General features: G+C 45.1%; 1 protein-coding gene across 4 annotated transcripts; it reads left to right on the top strand.

The window, feature by feature from the left end:
* On the top strand, positions 1–17,920 carry EGR2 (early growth response 2). Of its 4 annotated transcripts, none has more exons than XM_039482621.1 (3): positions 1–401; positions 14,496–14,613; positions 15,171–17,920. In XM_039482621.1, exons 1-3 carry the CDS (start codon positions 390–392, stop codon positions 16,355–16,357), a joined length of 1,317 nt encoding a protein of 438 aa, XP_039338555.1. In that variant the 5' UTR covers positions 1–389; the 3' UTR covers positions 16,358–17,920. The 4 variants fall into 4 exon arrangements, with proteins under 4 accessions (XP_039338555.1, XP_039338556.1, XP_039338557.1 ...); XM_039482622.1 differs by lacking the exon at positions 1–401 and adding an exon at positions 11,542–11,618; XM_039482623.1 differs by lacking the exon at positions 1–401 and adding an exon at positions 12,002–12,090.
* The last annotated feature ends 320 nt before the right edge of the window (positions 17,921–18,240 follow it).

Raw genomic sequence — 18,240 nt, forward strand, 5'->3', positions numbered from 1 at the left:
TCAGTATCAAGAAATGTTTGCTAGTGTCAGGCAGCAGCATGTTGAACTAAAAATGCCAGTTCATAGACTAAATCTTCTGACAAAGAAACTAAGCACCCCCTGCTTCTGTTCTCCAGAAGCAGAATGGACTTTTGCTAAGATGTGGCTCTCCACATATACTACAGAGAACAGAAAAACAGATTCTGATGAGAAATGTGGAAAGGTCAGCACTGACCAGGGCCTGCAAATCAGAGAGGATCACTTTGATTATAGTTTTCAAAGTCTAGGACAAACTGGTTAAACCCAATGGGGAGGAAGTGATAAAGAGAAATAAATTCTGAGTAAAACCTGATGGCCAGAGCAAGTACAATGAGTTCTTGGCAATTCAAAGAGCCTACTGGTGAACTTCTATGCACCTGAAGGTATGGGAATTTCTGGGAAACACCAAAGGGAGGTGTCCTGTTTTCTTTTGCACTCTTGGAAAACAATGTGCTTTCTATGCTGATTTATCAAGGATCTGTTAGGGGAAGAGATGTTATATGTGTATCTCACCCCCTCAATTCCAGACAAAAGGGCTTATCAGGCCCCCTAAACCTTTGCTTACTGCCTATAAACTGAATAACATATTATAGCCAACTTTCTAACTGCACAAAACTCAATACCTTTCTCCAAGGTCCCATCCCACTCACTTCATCCCCCTTCCCTCTGTTGCTCACTCTCCCCCACCCTCGCTCACTCATTTTCACCAGGCTGGGGAGGGTCCCTTTTCGATTGGGTGTTCCAGCTGAAAACTGGACACCTGGCAACCCACTGGATGGACATTCCAGATGGCCAGTAAGGAAACTCTCCTTGGAGGTGTTTCAACCTTATGTATTCAAATATTAAATGATGAGAGCAATAGGAGCACCTGCCAGAAAATAGGTACTAATTTTTAAAACAACTTCAAGCCATCAAGGGAGATGTCCACTTGCATTATTAGAAGAGATGCCAGAATGGTCTGTATTTTAAGGGGTGGGGGAAGGTTAATAAAGCTCTGCTTAAGGCACAGGTGCAGCAACCTGACAAACAGGTAGTCGCATAAGACACAGGAACCTTGCGGGGGAGGGGGGGGCGGAAGGGACTGCAAGCTAGATGTGGATAATGAATGTATCACTGTTTGGAGATAAGATGCTTTATGTTGGAATTACTGTTGCAATTTTGGTGAGGTTTTTTTATTCTATATTTTCCCCCATTGTAGGAAGGGTAAAAATGTGTCTGTATTTTCTTACAGTGCCCATATTTTTATCAGCCAATTCAGACTCTGTTGCAGGAGTGTCCAAACTTACTGGCCCTCTGGGCCATCACCGACAATCTTCAGAAGTTCAAGAGCCAGGGCACACCTGCTGGAAGCCAGTACTGAAGGCTTCAGCCCCGCTCCTGCTGAAGTCCTGATCCCTGGCAGGTGCACCCCACAGGGCTGAAGCCCTGAGAACCCCCTCCCTGCTAGTCAGAAACCCTGAGACCACCTTTCCTGCTGGTCAGAAGCCCCTATCCTACCACCATGCTGCAAGACAGAGGTCCTGAGCTCACCCTGCCCCCAGTCTAGTAAATGGAGAATGGGGCAGGGACATGGGGGGGGGGGGCCTCTGCGAGCTGCACTTTAATGGTAAAAGAGCTGTGTGTGGCTCATGAGCTACAGTTTGGCCACCCATGCTCTATTGGATGGATTCTTCTGTCCATTAAAGCTATTTGTATGGAATACCTACTGCTTTCCAAATAGTGTAATGAATTTGTCACCACCTACAGCTTTATGGTTGCCATTTTGCAGTAAATCATAACCACCCTTCCTTTGGGTTCTATATGCCCCGCCCATTTGAGCTACAAAAGATTCCACTGGAATGAATAACAGGATATGTCCTACTATGCCACTGTATGGCACAATTCTGATTTCATCCAGTAGAGGGCAACAGTACAGTAATGGTGAGGTGACTTACTGAAAAAGCAACAAAGAATCCTGTGGCACCTTATAGACTAACAGACGTTTTGCAGCATGAGCTTTCGTGGGTGAATACCCACTTCTTCGGATGACTTACTGAAAATATTTTTACACGTGTTCCATAGGATAATTCATTTTCAGAAGCTAAGCAAAAGTGTCATGATTTCAAATTAAATATTTATGATGGAAATAATGTACTAAAATATCAAGAAAGTATGCTATATGCATTTAATAATGACCTATTAAGTGTTTTTATTCAAAAAATAGGTTTAATGCAAAGAGTTATAATTTTCTGATTGCATTCATTTTCCTGAAAGTTTTCTTCATTATACTTTTGTCTACAGACATACAAATTTAAATTAGTAGTTTCTTGATTGCACAAGGGGCTGTTTAATTTCTATAGCCTGAATTAGAAAAGGTTATTGACATTTGATTCCACTGGAATGAATAACAGGATATGTCCTACTATGCCACTGTATGGCACAATTCTGATTTCATCCAGTAGAGGGCAATAGTACAGTAATGGTGAGGTGACTTACTGAAAATATTTTTACACGTGTTCCATAGGATAATTCATTTTCAGAAGCTAAGCAAAAGTGTCATGATTTCAAATTAAATATTTATGATGGAAATAATGTACTAAAATATCAAGAAAGTATGCTATATGCATTTAATAATGACCTATTAAGTGTTTTTATTCAAAAAATAGGTTTAATGCAAAGAGTTATAATTTTCTGATTGCATTCATTTTCCTGAAAGTTTTCTTCATTATACTTTTGTCTACAGACATACAAATTTAAATTAGTAGTTTCTTGATTGCACAAGGGGCTGTTTAATTTCTATAGCCTGAATTAGAAAAGGTTATTGACATTTAAATAACCCCACAGGATACCATTATGGCTCTTCTGAGCCAAATCCTTGCAATAAGTCTTACTTATTTCAAATTTAGAGGCATTCATCCTAAGACAACATGCAGCCTTGGATGAAAAACAGTGTGCGGTTTTAAGGTACTATAATTAATGGCAGAATGTGATTTTTTTCCCCTTTCCTCTCTCTCACCCATTATTTAACTATGTCATTTCCTTTAGTATGGGAACAGATTTGACCAACTCTATTTTAGGAATGGGTATATTTTAGATCTACTTAGATGTGTATTAGGGTATAAGTAACATGCACCTCGGTAGGCAAGTAAAGGGTTAAAATCCTGGTAAGGAACATGAGGGAAGGACAGGTTATCCTCCCATGAGAAGCTGTTTAGCTCAGCCACCAGTTATGCAGACAGGGCCCTATAGCTAGTGGTCCTGAGGGAGCAGGGATAAAAGAGAATCAGTTGGTAAACTGGGTTGTTGGTTTTGGTTTTGTTTCCAGTGGGGAGATGCAGAACCTCCCTCTACCCTGGCTGGGAATGGGCCAAAACCTGCAGTCAACCAGAAAGGGAGGGAGTGGGTGGGTGTGAGGATATGTTTTAAAGAAAAGCGCCTGGTGATTGACTTTATTTGCTCTTCCTTGAGGACAGGGACTAGCCTACTTTATACCCAGAGGGAATGGGAATGTTTCAGGTAGATCCCCCTGTTTCGGTAACACTTTATGGGGGCTGTTGTGCTGAAGTAGCATAGACAGACTGGTCTGTACAATGCCATGATAGCAGAGGGTTTCAACCCTTTCCAGAGGACCAAAGTGTGAAATAAAATCCTGCCATCTAAGACTACTTAGTATTCTGCTGCTTTCTGAGACACTAAATTGGCCCAGTGTTGCCAACTCCTGGACAACCTTTTCTTCTTCAGTTGCTTTTACGCATGGAGTTATGGAGATGAGAATAATTATCTTCTTTTCATAGCTTTTGACCGTTGCTGTGGTGTTGTACAGATGCATAAAAACAAACCCAATATAACATTAGATATCACCTCTTAGAATATAAAACAAGAAATGAAGGGCCCATTTTAAAAGAGGGGGGAAAGGAATTGATTCTTGTGATTGTCTTTGCTCTTGTTCAGCTAGTGGTGCATTCCTTTCAGACTTGATAGCATACGGTTAGCAGGTAAAGCCTTTTAAATAAAAGGTAAAAACCTCTTTATAATTGTGAGAAGCTGATAATGTTAAACTACCCAATATACATGGAGTAAGGAATATTTGCTATGCTCTAGGGCTGTGTTTCTCAAATATAGCCACTATGGCCACATGTGGCCACCAGCAGATTTTTGTGTGTGGCCATGACAGCCTCCAAAGCATGGGTGGAGTTTTGGGGGGACAAAGCAGCTGCCCCTCCCTGCAGCACCCAGCAGTTGCTCCTGAATAGCTGTTACCAAGGGCAGCAAGATGCTCTGCCTTGGTGTGTGTTTGTACTGGCGCTGCCAGCAGGGATCAGCGCCCTGCACACCAAGCAGCCTCCCTGGGGTGTCCGAGCAGCACCTCTCAGCTCTGGAAATGTGGGCCGGCATGCATGGCGCCAGAGGCGGCTCTTGTCTGTGGAGGCAGCTATTGGTGTATAAGGTTCAGCTGTGTGAGTAAAGGTGTAATCTAGCCCTTGCAAATTAATATAATAAAACAGGAATTAACGGCATGAAACAAGCATAACACTGAAGCAGCAATTACCATAATGACACTAAATGCCTTCTGGGTTGCATCTATCAAAATCTTCCTGAAGATTATATGTAAATTATGCACAACTTTCCCTGGGCTGGATCCTGCATCCCTTATTTAGGCAAAACTCCCTCAGAGAAAAGATTGTTCTTTATGAGCTATAAGTCAGTAGATAGAATTTACCCCATCTTTAAGAAGAGTCTTTAGACTAACTTGTGAACTCAGCTGATATTATCTATTTTTGTAAGTTATATTAGCCACCTAGAGAAGTTTAATTTGATATTGTTAATATTTCCTACATGAAACTATGTTAAAAGAACATTAAAGGTCATCAAAACACTCAAAGCAGGAAATAGTGACGTTACTATTGGATGAAAACCTTTAATTTTACCCTCTTGTGTGTGCATTATCACTCAGTGTGTTATTACTGGTCACATACTATTTCTCTAGTACGATACAATTTTGTACAGTATTTCTCTAAAATCTAAGGTACACAGTTGTGGCATCATGTTGTAATGGGTGATACCACGCATGAGAAAGAGAGTGTCACATGCTATTTCTCAAATTTCCTTAACATGATTTTTCCCAATAACTTTAAAAACATACAATTCATTGTCATTTTTTCTCTACATGATAATTAGTATTGCTGTTAACATTCCTCTTATCTTTATCTTGTTACACTTTTTATATAACTGAAAATCTGCTTCTCATTCAAATTTCTCAATGTTTTCTCTGTAGCATTACAATAACTTACTAACTTTTAAAGCAAACTGAATTTTTAAAATCAAAATAACTAACCTCTGCTAAAAAATTGTACATTATATTTTCTTTTTAACTGTCTCTTATGTAAAGCAATATTGACTATACAGTATGTACTCTATGAAACCGATAAGATCATAGCATACTTCAAAGCACTACGTGTTTACAGGAAATGTAATTATTGTATAGTAATTCTACCAGTCAGTAAAGAAAAAATGAGGCTTGTGTCTTATGCTTCCTTATGAGGTATAAAGAATGCTTGGAATTTTGGGGAGGGTCTTTTAATCATCCATTATTAAAATCCATTTAGTCTAGAAGTTTCTGTGATGACCGGAGAACTAATGAAATTATGACATCACAAAAACTAAGAACTGTGAAAGCTGAGCAATTGAGAGGGAGTTTTTTTAGTCAGACTGTTTAAAGTTCTATGTGGATAAAGAACTGTCTTGGAGACAATCTGAATGATGTTAGTGAGTACAATTATTTCTGGATATCTAGATCTAACAAGGAGTTCCACAAAGATTGCTGGTGGTTTCACTTTTGTTTACTTCTTAAAATCAGTAACCTGAGACAAGATACAGATTTTATTGCTTTACAATATATGTTAAAAACTGGATTGCAGTCAAATAAATGAGCTGGAAGAGAAATTAGATGGAGGACAGTGATTTGTCAATTTTACTTTACATTCTAGGACTACTCTGGGAGAGGAATATACTCTTATGAAGCATTCCCCTGCCCCATAGATAAATCATCTGCTGCTTGGTTTTCAGCATTTCATTCTGCAGACCACTAGGATAGACTCCAGGGACTACAAATAATGGTTTGAGAGTTGCTTTTGTAGCACCTGACTATACAGATAGTTCATGGGGCAAAAAATTATAAAGCCGTAAGATTAGTGCCAAGAACATAGTATGGGAAAACATGCCCTCAGAAATAATACATTACTGAAACACCCATCAATGGAAAGATATAGAAGCTGTAAACTTTGGCAGAGTGTGCAGGAGCAGTATACGAATGATTAATTTATAGTGTAAAGTGATGTTATTTTTAGTACTATAAAAAGGACTGGAACTTGAATAATGAGCTCACTTTTGATAACCTTATTATGAGAGAGAGAATGTACAATGAAAGGCAGATGGAGAGATTCATGGAGCTGAGATCACCAAAGGTTGGGTCTGAAAGGAAAGGCCAAGGAAGGAGTTCAATAGCTCCCTCCACCTCCCATGCTTGATGGAGAGAGAAAAGAAGGACCTACTAAAGTAGACACTGAAAGATCCATGAGGCAGGGTGAGAACCAGGACAGAACAAAGTTGTGAAAGCCAAGAACACAGTTGCAAGGAGTGTGTAATGGACAATGAAAAGCAGCAAAGAGGATGATGATGGAATATGGGCTCTGAGATTTGGGCAGGAAAAGGTTGATATAAATCGTAGTGAGAGCAATTTCTGGGCGTAGTGAGTGGGGAAAGCTGGGATTCCCAGGTGGTCTCCAAGTACTAGCCTGGCCCAGGATAGTTTAGCTTCTGAGATCAGATGAGATTGGTTGCGTTCAGTCCGGTAGGGCTGTGTGAAAGCTGCACTGGAAGGGATCCAGGGTTGAGTTGGAAAGATACAATTGGAGGCAATGGCTGTCCAGGGCCTGTTTCTGTGAGCTTAGAGGTGAAGGGAAGAAGGCAAGTGGGTTCAAGAGTGGGTTTTCAGAGGATGGAGGAGGCCAAGGCATGGCTGTATTTTGAGGGGAACAGGCCAAAGGGGAATGAAAGACTGAGGAGTTATTTAGTAGAGGCCAGTGAGGTGAGTAGCCAATAGGGAAGGTGTTTAGGGATTACAGCTATAAAGCAAGAGAAAACATAGTGTCTCAGCCATAGGGAGAGGAGGTGAGGGGGCTGGAAAGGCTCTTTATGTGTCAATGTATCCTTCTTTGTAAACAGAGGGCCAGTGCATGGTTTCTGAAGAGTGGTTATCAAATTCACATGCATGGGACAGTGAACTAGATCCTCCACCCCATAGGGAGCAGTCAGATAGGAATATTATTTTTTATACCCAATTGTTACCTCTTTTCCTTTATGTGTAAATGTCCATGGAACTTGGAATATCAATCTATATTGTTGTATAACTGGAGAAGCCCCTGCAGCATTACATCCACACCTAATCAGAGCTGGACTATTTCTAATGCCAAAGGGCAAGGAATTACAGCCAGGAACGCAACTCCACAGATCAGGGCTCTGTAGGGTGACCAGACATCCCAATATTTAGGTGTTTGTACCACATCCCGTCCGATGTTTGGTCGGGACACAATTGGTCCCGCTATTTCGTGGCACTCCGTTTTTTCTTTTTTTGCTCCGCTGGCGGCACTCCCTCTCTTTTTTTTTCTCTCTGCTGGTGATCTCCCCCTCCCCCCCACACACACCATGTGTCCTGATATTTTCTTCCTCTCATCTGGTCACCCTAGGGCTCTGAGGGTATGTCTACATTGCCATGAAAAACCCTTAGCTGGCCTGCGTCAGCTGCCTCAGGCTCATGAGGCTTGGGTTGTGGGCTTGTTTAATTCTGGTGGTGGCCTTTGGGCTCAGGCTGCAGCCCAGGCTCTGGGACCCTCCCATCTCAGATCTCAGAGCCTGGGATACAGCCCGAGCCTGAAGATCTACACTGCAATTCAACAGCCCCACAGGCCAAATCCCATGAGGTCGAGTGAGCTGGCACAGGCCAGCTGCGGATGTCTAATTGCAGTGTAAACGTACTCTTAGACAGAACTGTGTCTGTAGGAGCCTCACCCAGCACTGGCTGCACAGTGGCTTCCCCTGCTATGCTTCCTTGGGCCCTTCAGAAGACAACAAGCCTGGTCAAGCTACTGTTGCCTGACTCTTCTCCAGTCCCTCTGATTACCCTCCTTCCTGCTGGATAGTGGCTCTAGTTTGTGGAGAGGCGAGGTGACTTCTCTGCTGAATTGAAGAGGTGACAGCTGGGTTTTAACAGAACGATAGATTTAATATGCTATACGGAAGCCTGGAGTTAACTGTTGTTAGTTTCTTATTCTGGATAAACAATAATTTTTGACAACAAATATATGGATACTGTAATAAGGGACATATAATTATCCACAGAAATTCCCAAATAAATAATAAGGGGGTATCTTCATAAAACTTGGATTGCCATGTTGTCCTGAATAGACACATCATATTAATATTAAACAAGGTGGAAGGAATGCAAGGCAAACTAGGGAAAGAATAGGTTAAATAATATTTTGATAAATTAGATGTATTCAATGCTGCAAGGCCTGATGAAATCATCCTAAAATACTTAAGGAAATAGATGAAGAAATTGTGGAACAGTTAGTAATGATTTCTGAACTCCTGAAAGATGGGTGAGGTCCTGGAAGACTGGAGAAGGGCAAACACAGTACCAATCTTTAGAAAGGGGAACAAAGAAGACCCAGGGAATTATAGACCAGTCAGCCCAATTTAGATACTGGGAAAGATACTGGAACAAATTAGTCAATTGTAAGCACCTAGGAGCAGCCAGTATGGATTAGTCAAGAACCAATCATGCCAAACCAACCTAATTTCCTTCTTTGACAGAATTCATGGCTTAGTTGATGTGGGGGCTGGGGGAGTGGTAGAAGTGATGTATCTTAATTTTTGGTAAGGTTTTTGGCATAGTTCCACATGACCTCCTCATAAGCATACTAGGGAAATGTGGTGTAGATGAAATTATTATGGAGTGGTGGCCTTTCAACAAGTTTTGCACATACTGAAAGAGTAAGTTGTCAATGGTTTGCTGTCAAATTGGAAGGCTGTATGTAGTGGGGTCCCACAGTGGTCTGTTCTGGGCCCACTACTATAGAATATTTTCATTAAGGATTTTAATAATGGTATGCAGCGCATGCTTATAAAATTTGTGGTTGATATCAAGGTGGGAGAGCTTATTAGTACTTTGGAGGACAGGGTCAGAATTCAAAATAATCTTGGCAAATTGGTTTGAAATCAACAAGAGGAAAGTTAGTTAAGACAAGTGCAAAGTACTACATTGAGGAAGGAAAAAAAATCAAATGTACAACCACACATCGGGGGATAACTGGCTAGATAGTAGTACTGTTGAAAAGGATCTGAGGGTTATAGAGGATCACAAGTTGAATATGAGTCAACAAAGTAATGCAGTTGCAAAAAAGGCTAATGTCATTCTCGGGTCTATTAACGGGAGTGTCATCTGTAAAAGGTAATTGTCTTGCTCTACTCACACTGGTGAGGCCTCAGCTGGATTACTGTGTCCAATTCTGGGTTCCACCTTTAAGAAAGATGTGGACAAACTGGAGAAAGCCCCAAAGAAAGCAACAAAAATAATATGATTGGAGGCTTTAAAAAAATGAAACAAAACCTATGCACGTTCAGTCTTGAGAAAAGAAGACGGGCGAGGGCAGACCTGATAGTCTTCAACTATGTTAAGGGTGGTTACAGAGAGGACAGTGACCAATTGTTCTCTATGCCCACTGATGGTAAGATAAAAAGTAATTGACTTAATCTGTAGCAAGGGAGATTTAGGTTGGACGTAAGGAAAAACTTTCCAACTATTAAGGGCAGTTAAGCACTGGAATAGGGTACCAAGGGAGGTTGTGGAATCCCTATCATTGGAGGTTTTAAAGAAAGGGTTGGCTAAACCCCTGTCAGGGATGATCTAGGTTTACTTGTTCCTGCCTCAGAGTAGGGGACTTGACGGGATGACTTCTTAAGGTTCCTTCCAGGCCTCTATGTCCATGATTCTATCACTGCAGAAGAGCATGGGTATCGATTTCTCTATTTCCAAAAGTGAGAGAATTTCTACCCAAAAGCTAGTGGACACTCTTTTGTACATTATGCAAAGGACCTCCACCCCCCCTTCTGCTCAGCTGCCACAAGGCCTCATCTGAGTATCCTGCAGAGGACAGGCCTGGGCCTGGAAGCATAGGTTAAAAGGTTCAGATGATGATCTTGAGCAGTGGTTCTCAAACTTTTGTACTGGTGACCCCTTTCAAACAGCAAGCTCTGAGTGCGACCCCCTTTGTAAATTAAAGACACTTTTAAATATATTTAACACCATTATAAATGCTGGGGGCAAAGTGGGTTTGGGGTGGAGGTTAACAGCTCCTCCTGACCCCCCCATGCAATAACCTTGTGACCCCTTGAGGGCTCCCAACACCCAGTTTGAGAACCCCTGGTCTTGAGTATCTTGACATCTCCTTCTTCTTTCCCTCCCCCCCATTTCCAGCTCTGCAAACTTCTACTGTAGCTAATGGTGAAAGAGCAAGTCAGTGCCTAAAGCGTCACTTTTGTAAGGTCTGTGTGGCAGCTCCTCCTTCGCTCCCCCAGGCTGAGCTCCGGGGTGTCTCTGTGCAGCTGCTGCCGCAGAGCGCTAACCCGCTAGCGCTCCCGGCGGCACGGGCTCGGGTCACCTGGCAAAGGGCACTCTGGAGCGGTGAGCCCGGGCGGGGCAGCTGCTGCACTAGCTCCCCCGCCCTTGGATGAGATGCGGGATTGAAGCAGCCGAGTTTTAGGGGAACTTTCCCAGTAGCCCTTGGGGGCGGGGGCCTGCGGATGGCTGCGTCTCCATCCCTCCCCTAAAGCCTGGAGGGGACTCGCCTTGCTGCAGCATCCGCCGGGAATGCCGGCCCGAGGGGCAGTGCGCAGGCTGAGCTCCCCGCCCCAGGCTCAGGGCACCTTTACACCAGGCAGGGTGAAATTCTGGCCTCATTGAAGTCACTGGGGATTTTGCCATGGACTTTGCTGGGGCCAGGATTTCACCCGCAGAGTCCCCCCCGGCCATAGGGGGCACCTCCCAGTCCCTTAACTCCGAAGTAGGGGGAGCTGGGAGTTCATCAGCAAGCCGAAAGCTCCTGCTTCCTTTACAGTCTAGTTCCAACCCTAATCTCCCCTCCCACCGTCAGGCTGTGGAAAGAACGATGCAGGTACAACTAAAACAAAAATCAAAGCACCTACCTGCCCGCCCACGTGTGTGAACACTGGCTGCCGCAGAAAGCACTCCAATTCGAGTGGAAATGAGCAACACGTGTTCCCAATGTTATTTTAATGTATTAAACATCATGAGGCAGCTGCTCTTCTGTAGCTGGATTTACATGGTCACTCGGTGTTTGATCAAAGAGGCACATTTAGGAATTGTTAATTTACTGGGAAGGGGAGGTGTGCGTGACGAAATGCCTAATGGTAATCTCGTGACTCTTAAAACACACATCTAGCCGTGGCATGCCCTACTCGTGTAGACTTGCCTCAGCCACCGCTTGCTTGCCACGCTGGTTAGCTGAAATATATTCTTTCAACTGCCCACATATTAAAGGAAGGTAAAAGGAGATTAGAATTAATTTTATTGGATAGTCACGTCCTCGCTAAACAGTCTAATGTAACCCTGAAATGGTTAGTGAAGATCTTGCAAGTTACTCCCTTACTATGATCCTTGACTTTATAAACAATCCCGGAGAGATCTGCGTTGAGGAAAAGCCACGACAGATGCTGCAGTAGTCTAAAAACACGTGTAAATAGTCTCTGGGAGGGGGCGGGGAACCATGTGAATATGGTTCTATGGAAGCCAACCAGTCCGGGTTTGCCCATATCCCTGCAGTAATGCGAGCCCAGCATTGTTAGGGGGTGTTTGCATAATTTTAAATGTTCATCAAGGAGGGAAATAGGAATCTGTCTCCATTCTCACTCTTGCCTTTGGTGTCTACTGGGTGTGTGGGTCTCCCGCAACTGCCGGCACAGGATGGCTATGCTTTCTTGACACGATGCCTTATCACCTGACGCTGATCGCGCCTGGTAAGATTCTCCCCTTGTACAGGGGTATAGACGTTTACCAAATACTACTCAAAACGTTAAGGGGATTGCATGCCTATTACAAGACCCAAAAGGGGACATTTTCAGATGCTCAACTTCGACTGAAAGTCAATGGGAAGTGGCTGCCTAAATTCCCGCCGTGCCTTTGAAAATTAACTCCACAATTCTTCAATAACTCTTTATATAAACATTTACCTAGGGACCAAATAAAGCCCTACCGTGAATAATTATTTAATATCTAAGGAGGAGTAATCGAGCTAAGCAAAGAACTGATCTGAAATCTGTCAGGAAAACTAGGGAGCTCTATGTGCATGCACGTTATCAGAAAGTGGTTTTATGATGTGCTTAGTTTTCCGTAGTGCTATCAAGGCGGGTGATAGTTCGTCTAGCCTGCAGTTGACACCTTTTCCACAGTGTGGCGCTTGAGCAGGAAGTTATACAGATAGGAGATCTTTCCAGTGGAGACTGTCAGCAGTGCGGTTGCAAGTTTTACACGCTAGTTACCACACGCTGAAAACTGAAATATCTAACTTGTTCTCCTTTTTTCCCCAATAAAAAGCCAGCTCGTCCTGTTTAACTGTGTTGTGAGATGCCGTTATTGGAAAGAAACGTTTTCTCTTCAGAATAAGTTGAGGAGATATTTTATTTTGCCAAACAGAAGGCACTAAACTAATTGGGAACATACATACATCTCAGGCCCATAGAAGTGTCTTTGTTTTGTCCCTGCTAGCTATATTTTTCTCTAGGAGTAAGAGTGCTGCAGATGAATGTTCTACTTTCAAACTTGCCGGTATCAAGTTTGTTTTATGTTTAGATTAAGGAAGCAGACATTATCAGGTCCCTATCCAAATCATAGGCCCAAATCTGTGCTACTTTGCACCCTGTATGGATATTAATGGGCTGTGTAAGGAAGCGCAGAATTTGATCCTCTATATCGAATGAAAATAAACTGCAGTGGTAGAAGTAACCCTGTCAAATGATCACTGATTATGTATCATTATGGAAAAAGTTATCTCCATCGGCAGTTTTATTTACAAAATAATTCAGTACAATAACTAATTTCTAAAAATACGATAGAAACTAGGTTTTCCATCAAGAGATGCAAGAAAAGTGTCCTATGTAGCATGTGTTTCGCAACTGCAGTGGCCAGAGAAGTATACAGGTTCATAACAGTGCAAAGGCTTTTCAGTTAGTTACATCTTAAGAGAAACCTGTTACTTCAGAGGACGTTTGGAGGAGATCATTCCGGAGAAAGACCATAACTACTCCAACTCTGGGTCAATCTCCTAAAGAAACGGAACACCCCCGTCTAGGACACGAGCCAGCTTCATTAGAAATCCAGGGAGGATTGGAGGGTTTGGTTAAGAGGCCCCCGCTCTTTCTGCTGGGACAAAACTACATTAAGCTCAGCCTTGTTGTTATTCTGTTACTCCCCTTCAGTGGCAGCCACAATAACAACAAGAAGAAAAAGTTCCGTTTTCGCTACAGTATAAATAGATCACACACTTTCCAAAAAAGCAACACCACATTCACTCTTATCAGTGTCTCTTTCCACCAGCACTTCAGAAAAAAGAAGTCAGATTCCGTGAATGTAGCTATTTTCTGATTCGTCGCTTGCGGTTAAAAGCTGCTAAGAAAGTGAGTAGGGGTTTGACTGTACTGTCTCGGCTCCGCTCGTTTTCTTTCCGAAGTTTAATTTTCCGGAACGACTCCTAAAAAGGCACGGAGAGGCGGAGCCCTCAGGGACCGGATCCTCGCCTTTTTAGGCAAGAGCCTAAGAAACCGGAATATCCCTCGCTCGGTGCTTCGTGCTCTGCGAGCGAGACAAGCACCTCCCACAGGCTTTCCCGATTTGCGTGCACTGGATCTGTTACTATCTTTATAAAAAGTTACGGTCCGTTGCCGAAAATCCGCGGCCAAGCATCAGCCTGCCTGTGAGAGGAGCAGCTGCAGCGGGCGCGGATCCGACTACAGAGAGACCGCATGCTAATCTCCCATGTGATGATTCCGCCCGGCTCGCCCTTCCCTGTTCCTCAGTCCTTATATGGGCAGTGACGTCCTGGGCATTCAGGGCCTCCCCATAAATACTTACTGCAACACTTTCCATCTACTGAGAGCTGCAAGTGATTAACAGCTCTGCAAGGGACACTGACTGTTACAATAACACTACAGCAACTACTGGGCTTTTACAGAGCAATACAGAGGCAGTAACAGACTTTAAGTATAAACTTACTTGATTTTTTTTTAGCGTGGAAGAAACAAATAACCCTATACAGTATTAACACTACAAGTGGTGAAAGTTGTTTTCAAGGTTGTTTATTGACCAAATGATGACTGCCAAGACCGTAGACAAAATTCCAGTAACTCTCAGTGGTTTTGTGCATCAGCTATCCGAAAACATTTACCCTGTGGATGACATCGCTACCACATTGCCAACTTCGGTCACAATCTTCCCCAATGCTGACTTAGGAGGACCGTTTGACCAGATGAGCAGTGTGACAGGAGGTAAGCATCACTTTTTAAGCTGTGCATGTGCAGGATGTTTACTTGTCTGACTTGCGGTCCCATTGTACGCTGCTGATCACATTTAAGCGAAACAGAAAGAAAACTAGAAAAGAATTTGCTGATTAGGTCAGTGGCAACATGTGTTAATGTATACATAAATCTGAGTGCTTGTTTCTAATTCTATTAACGTCTGCATGCTGAGAAATAAGTGGAAAGGGACTAGAGCAAGTTGTCCGCAGCAATGGGCTACTCTAAGGCATTCTGCAATTCATTTTGTGTGTGCATTAAACTAAGAGAAAGTTGGGACTGGCGAGCCTTGAAATTAGTGCAATATATGTCCCTTGTAAATTAAAGCGTCCAGAGGGAGAAAGAACCCCCGCCCCATATAGGCAGGTGGACACTGGGAAGTGAACTACAAGACGATATTTGGCCGTGTTGATAACACGCTTCTTAGTAGGGCGAAGAACACGGTGAAGCCCTAGTCCTGAAAGCAGCCAGGTGTCCTTGGGAGTGGAGGGTGGCCGTGCACTGACCGATCGCCTCTCTTTAATTCCCAGATGGAATGATCAATGTTGACATGAGTGACAAGAGATCCCTGGATCTGCCTTATGCCAGCAGCTTTGCCCCAGCAGTTTCTGCTTCCCGCAATCAGACTTTTACCTACATGGGCAAATTCTCCATCGACCCTCAGTACCCAGGAGCCGGCTGCTATCCGGAAGGGATCATTAACATCGTGAGCGCTGGGATCCTGCAGGGGGTCAGCACCCCCTCTTCATCGGCCACTTCTTCCTCCACGGCATCTTCTGCCTCCCCCAACCCGCTGGCCAGCAGCGCTCTGAGCTGCAGCATGGCTCAGAACCAGCCCGGAGACCTGGAGCACCTGTACTCACCTCCGCCTCCCTACTCGGGCTGCGGGGAGCTCTACCAGCAGGACCCCTCCTCCGCTTTCCTGCCCGCCTCGGCCGGGGGCTCCCTGCCCTACCACCCGCCCCCGTCCTACCCTTCCCCCAAAGCGGCCGCGGACGGCGGGATCTTCTCCATGATCCCGGATTACCCGGGCTTCTTCCCGCCCGCCCAGTGCCAGCGGGAGCTGCACGCCCCGCCCGAGCGCAAGCCCTTCCCGTGCCCCCTGGACTCCCTCAGGGTCCCGCCGCCGCTCACGCCGCTCTCCACCATCCGCAACTTCACCCTGGGCGGCCCGGGGGTCGGGGCTGCAGGGGCAGGCGGGGAAGGTGGGCGGCTGCCCGCCAGCGCCTACAGCCCGCACAACCTGCCCCTGCGGCCCATCCTGCGGCCCCGCAAGTACCCGAACCGGCCCAGCAAGACGCCGGTGCACGAGCGGCCCTACCCGTGCCCGGCCGAGGGCTGCGACCGCCGCTTCTCCCGCTCGGACGAGCTAACGCGGCATATCCGCATCCACACCGGCCACAAGCCCTTCCAGTGCCGCATCTGCATGCGCAACTTCAGCCGCAGCGACCACCTCACCACCCACATCCGCACGCACACGGGCGAGAAGCCCTTCGCCTGCGACTTCTGCGGCCGGAAGTTCGCCCGCAGCGACGAGAGGAAGCGCCACACCAAGATCCACCTGCGCCAGAAGGAGAGGAAGGGCGCGGCCGCCCCCTCCTCCTCCAGCGGGGCCAGCGCCCAGGCCGCGCCCCCGCCTGGCGCCGTGTGCGGCGGGAGCAGCGCCGCGGGCTCCGGGAGCCTGGCTGCCTGCGCCTCCAGGACCAGGACGCCCTGAGGCAGCCCCCTGCGCGCGCACTCTTGCCTGCTCCCGGGCGCCACGGCTTAGCGCCGAGCCCGGCCCGCCCTCGCACCTCCCGCCCCGGCCGCCGGAGAGGGGCAGAGGGGCTGGGGACTGACTCTGCAGAGCGCGGCCTGGCCTGGCCTGGCCAGCCCGGGGGGCACCGTGTATGCTCGGCCGGCGGCGGGCTCAACCGCTGTGCACTTTATAGCTTCGTTCACTGCCCTGGGACCGATGTGCCGTGAGGAGGAAGCGGGGACGGGCACGGGCCCTTGACTAGTAATCCAGGCGGTTGCGTGTGAGTCTAAATCCTTTCAGCAATATCAGTGCAACTGACTTGGAGCGCAGAAGTGCAATCTGAGTGGACGGGACAAGGGACAGGTGGTTTCCAGAGTTTTAAATGGCTATTTTTCAGCGTATATTCACTCCGATTTTGTGTATTTTTTGATGTGCACTGTTGAGTTCTCAGCCTTTGGGGAAGGGGGGAGGCAAAGCATTTGTGTGATCTATCAAAATGAGCGTCAGAGAAGTTAATTTATTGAAGGTGGGATGTACGTATATTCTCTGCTGTTAGGATGCATGCAAACGTGTTGAAGTGTCCTTGGTGCCTTGTGTGATGTAGACAGTGTTTCAATGTCTGCATGTAGATGGGTTGCCTTATTAATTACGACAGAAACATGTTCAGTCCCTGATCTTAGTATGGCTGTACATTTCTGCCCATTAATATTTGTATTTTTTAGAAACTATATTTTTGTACGCACTGTTTTTTGTGACTTAAAAGTGTTACATTTGTAGTCAGATTTCAGATGAGGATGTAAATCATCTTGCTAGAGCTGGCACATCAATTGTCCGCTCGGAACAATAGCTGAAATAGAAATGGTATAGTCTAATAATGCACAACCACTAACCAGAATTCGAAGGAGAGATGGTTTCTTTATGAGTATTCTGTAAATAAATACTTTTTCAACAATAGGTTCGGTGCTTAACTCGTTTATAAAAGAAGACATATCTTGATGCTAAGTTGAAAACTGTTCCTTTAGGTTTATACAGACCAAGGCACTGGTCAGTCACCTCCAGTAGGTATATGACATTTATTTTAGGTGACTCACAGTACAGTTCTACTGTAAAATACATCAACCACTCATCTGTATTTTAGATTCTGAGTGAAATACTGGCCCAATCGAAGCTAATGACACCCCTCTCCCCCATCCAGTGATTTCAGTGAACCCAGGATTTCACCCTGTATGTCTGTAGCCTTCCGTCTCCAAAAGAGCTCGGGACGTGTGGTTTTGGTACGTAGACTTTGTAATGATTGTAAGTTTTTTGGTTCAAATAATAGACGCTATTTCCGATTAGGGAGACTCGCCAGCACAACCCCCCCCCCCTTATTTTTTTCTGCACTGTGCCAAACTACCCCGTACGGAAATGCAAACACTCCCCCGTCCCCAGTGTACAAACAAGCAACTGGTAGAGCGGTGGGGACTTCCCCTAGGAATAAATAGAAATGCTAATCTAAAGCGGTGAACTGTATTTTGACTCATTATTGTTCCGTGATTTAAAGCAGGCTAATTAAAACTCCCAAAGTGGGCTCTGGAAAATAAATACCATCATCTCAGTGCCCACTCGGAGAAAGCTAGTCTCAGAGCTGAGATACCAGTCAAGATGTGTGCGGCTTTGTGGAAAGTGCTCAAGAACGGTCACGGTGCAAAGAGCTTTCAGTTTCCACAAACAGTGCCGCAACTGAGTAGCATTTGTTTAGAACAAAGTGCGCTGATATTAGCCGCTATGACAGGCCTGCAAAGATTAGCTGTAAGTACAACTGTTAAACACTTGCCAAGTTCACCCTGGGGGTAACGCCATTGAAAGTGGAATTGCACGAG

The sequence above is a fragment of the Mauremys reevesii genome, linkage group 7 (assembly GCF_016161935.1).
Source record: "Mauremys reevesii isolate NIE-2019 linkage group 7, ASM1616193v1, whole genome shotgun sequence".
In the NCBI taxonomy this organism is placed as follows: Eukaryota; Metazoa; Chordata; order Testudines; family Geoemydidae; genus Mauremys; species Mauremys reevesii.

Coding starts and splice junctions, on each gene's coding strand:
- EGR2 (XM_039482620.1), top strand. CDS start 14,436: ATGATGACTGCCAAGACCGTAGACAAAATTCCAGTAACTCTCAGTGGT. Junction 14,614..15,170: donor GATGAGCAGTGTGACAGGAG/GTAAGCATCACT, acceptor TTTAATTCCCAG/ATGGAATGATCAATGTTGAC.